A 634-nucleotide genomic window follows, 5' to 3' on the forward strand; every position below is an offset into this window, starting at 1 on the left:
CACTCCTCGCACAAGCCGCAAGAACCCCAACAAAAGTGATCCCATCCGGCATTAAATTCCTCCTCCGCATCTCTCTGAATAACTCAACCGCCTCCTTCCCCCGCCCACACACGCCCAAGCTACCAATCATCGAATTCCAAGTAGCCAGGCTTTTCACAGGCATTTCATCAAACACCTTGAGAGCTTCATCGGCGCTCCCACACTTGCCATAAACATCTATCAAGGCTGTACCAATATAAAAACCTCCCTCCACCATCTTATTCCTGCGGGCGAATTCATGAACCCATCGAACCAAACTCAAGCTCCCCAGCTCCGAGCAGGCCATCAGCAAACCCACCATCGTGTAGCAATTCGGCTTCTGCTTCTCCCGCAACATCTTCCCGAACAACCCAAACGCCTCCTCCGGCCGTCCATTTCTCGCACACCCATCGATCATGACCGTCCAACTCACCACGTTCCGCTCCGGCATCGCCTCAAATGCAGCTCGCGCAGCTGCGAGATCGCCGCATGCTATATGTCCAGACACCACCGCAGTGCATGTCACCACGCTCCTCACGCGCATTCTATCAAACACCCTGAGCCCATCAGCTGCATCACCGCAAGAGAAGTAGAGACTGATGAGTGCGTTCAGCAG

The 634-nt window shown here is 54.3% G+C and overlaps 1 protein-coding gene across 1 annotated transcript; it reads right to left on the reverse strand.

The window, feature by feature from the left end:
- Positions 1–12: 12 nt before the first annotated feature.
- On the reverse strand, positions 13–562 carry LOC110032913 (pentatricopeptide repeat-containing protein At3g26630, chloroplastic-like; the record flags this gene model as incomplete). The annotated part of the gene is made up of 1 exon (XM_020736698.1): positions 13–562. A coding segment is annotated over exon 1 (550 nt), but the record flags the coding sequence as incomplete, so codon positions are not given.
- Between the last annotated feature and the right edge of the window lie 72 nt (positions 563–634).

The sequence above is a fragment of the Phalaenopsis equestris genome, unplaced genomic scaffold (assembly GCF_001263595.1).
Source record: "Phalaenopsis equestris unplaced genomic scaffold, ASM126359v1 Scaffold001057, whole genome shotgun sequence".
Taxonomy (NCBI): Eukaryota; Viridiplantae; Streptophyta; class Magnoliopsida; order Asparagales; family Orchidaceae; genus Phalaenopsis; species Phalaenopsis equestris.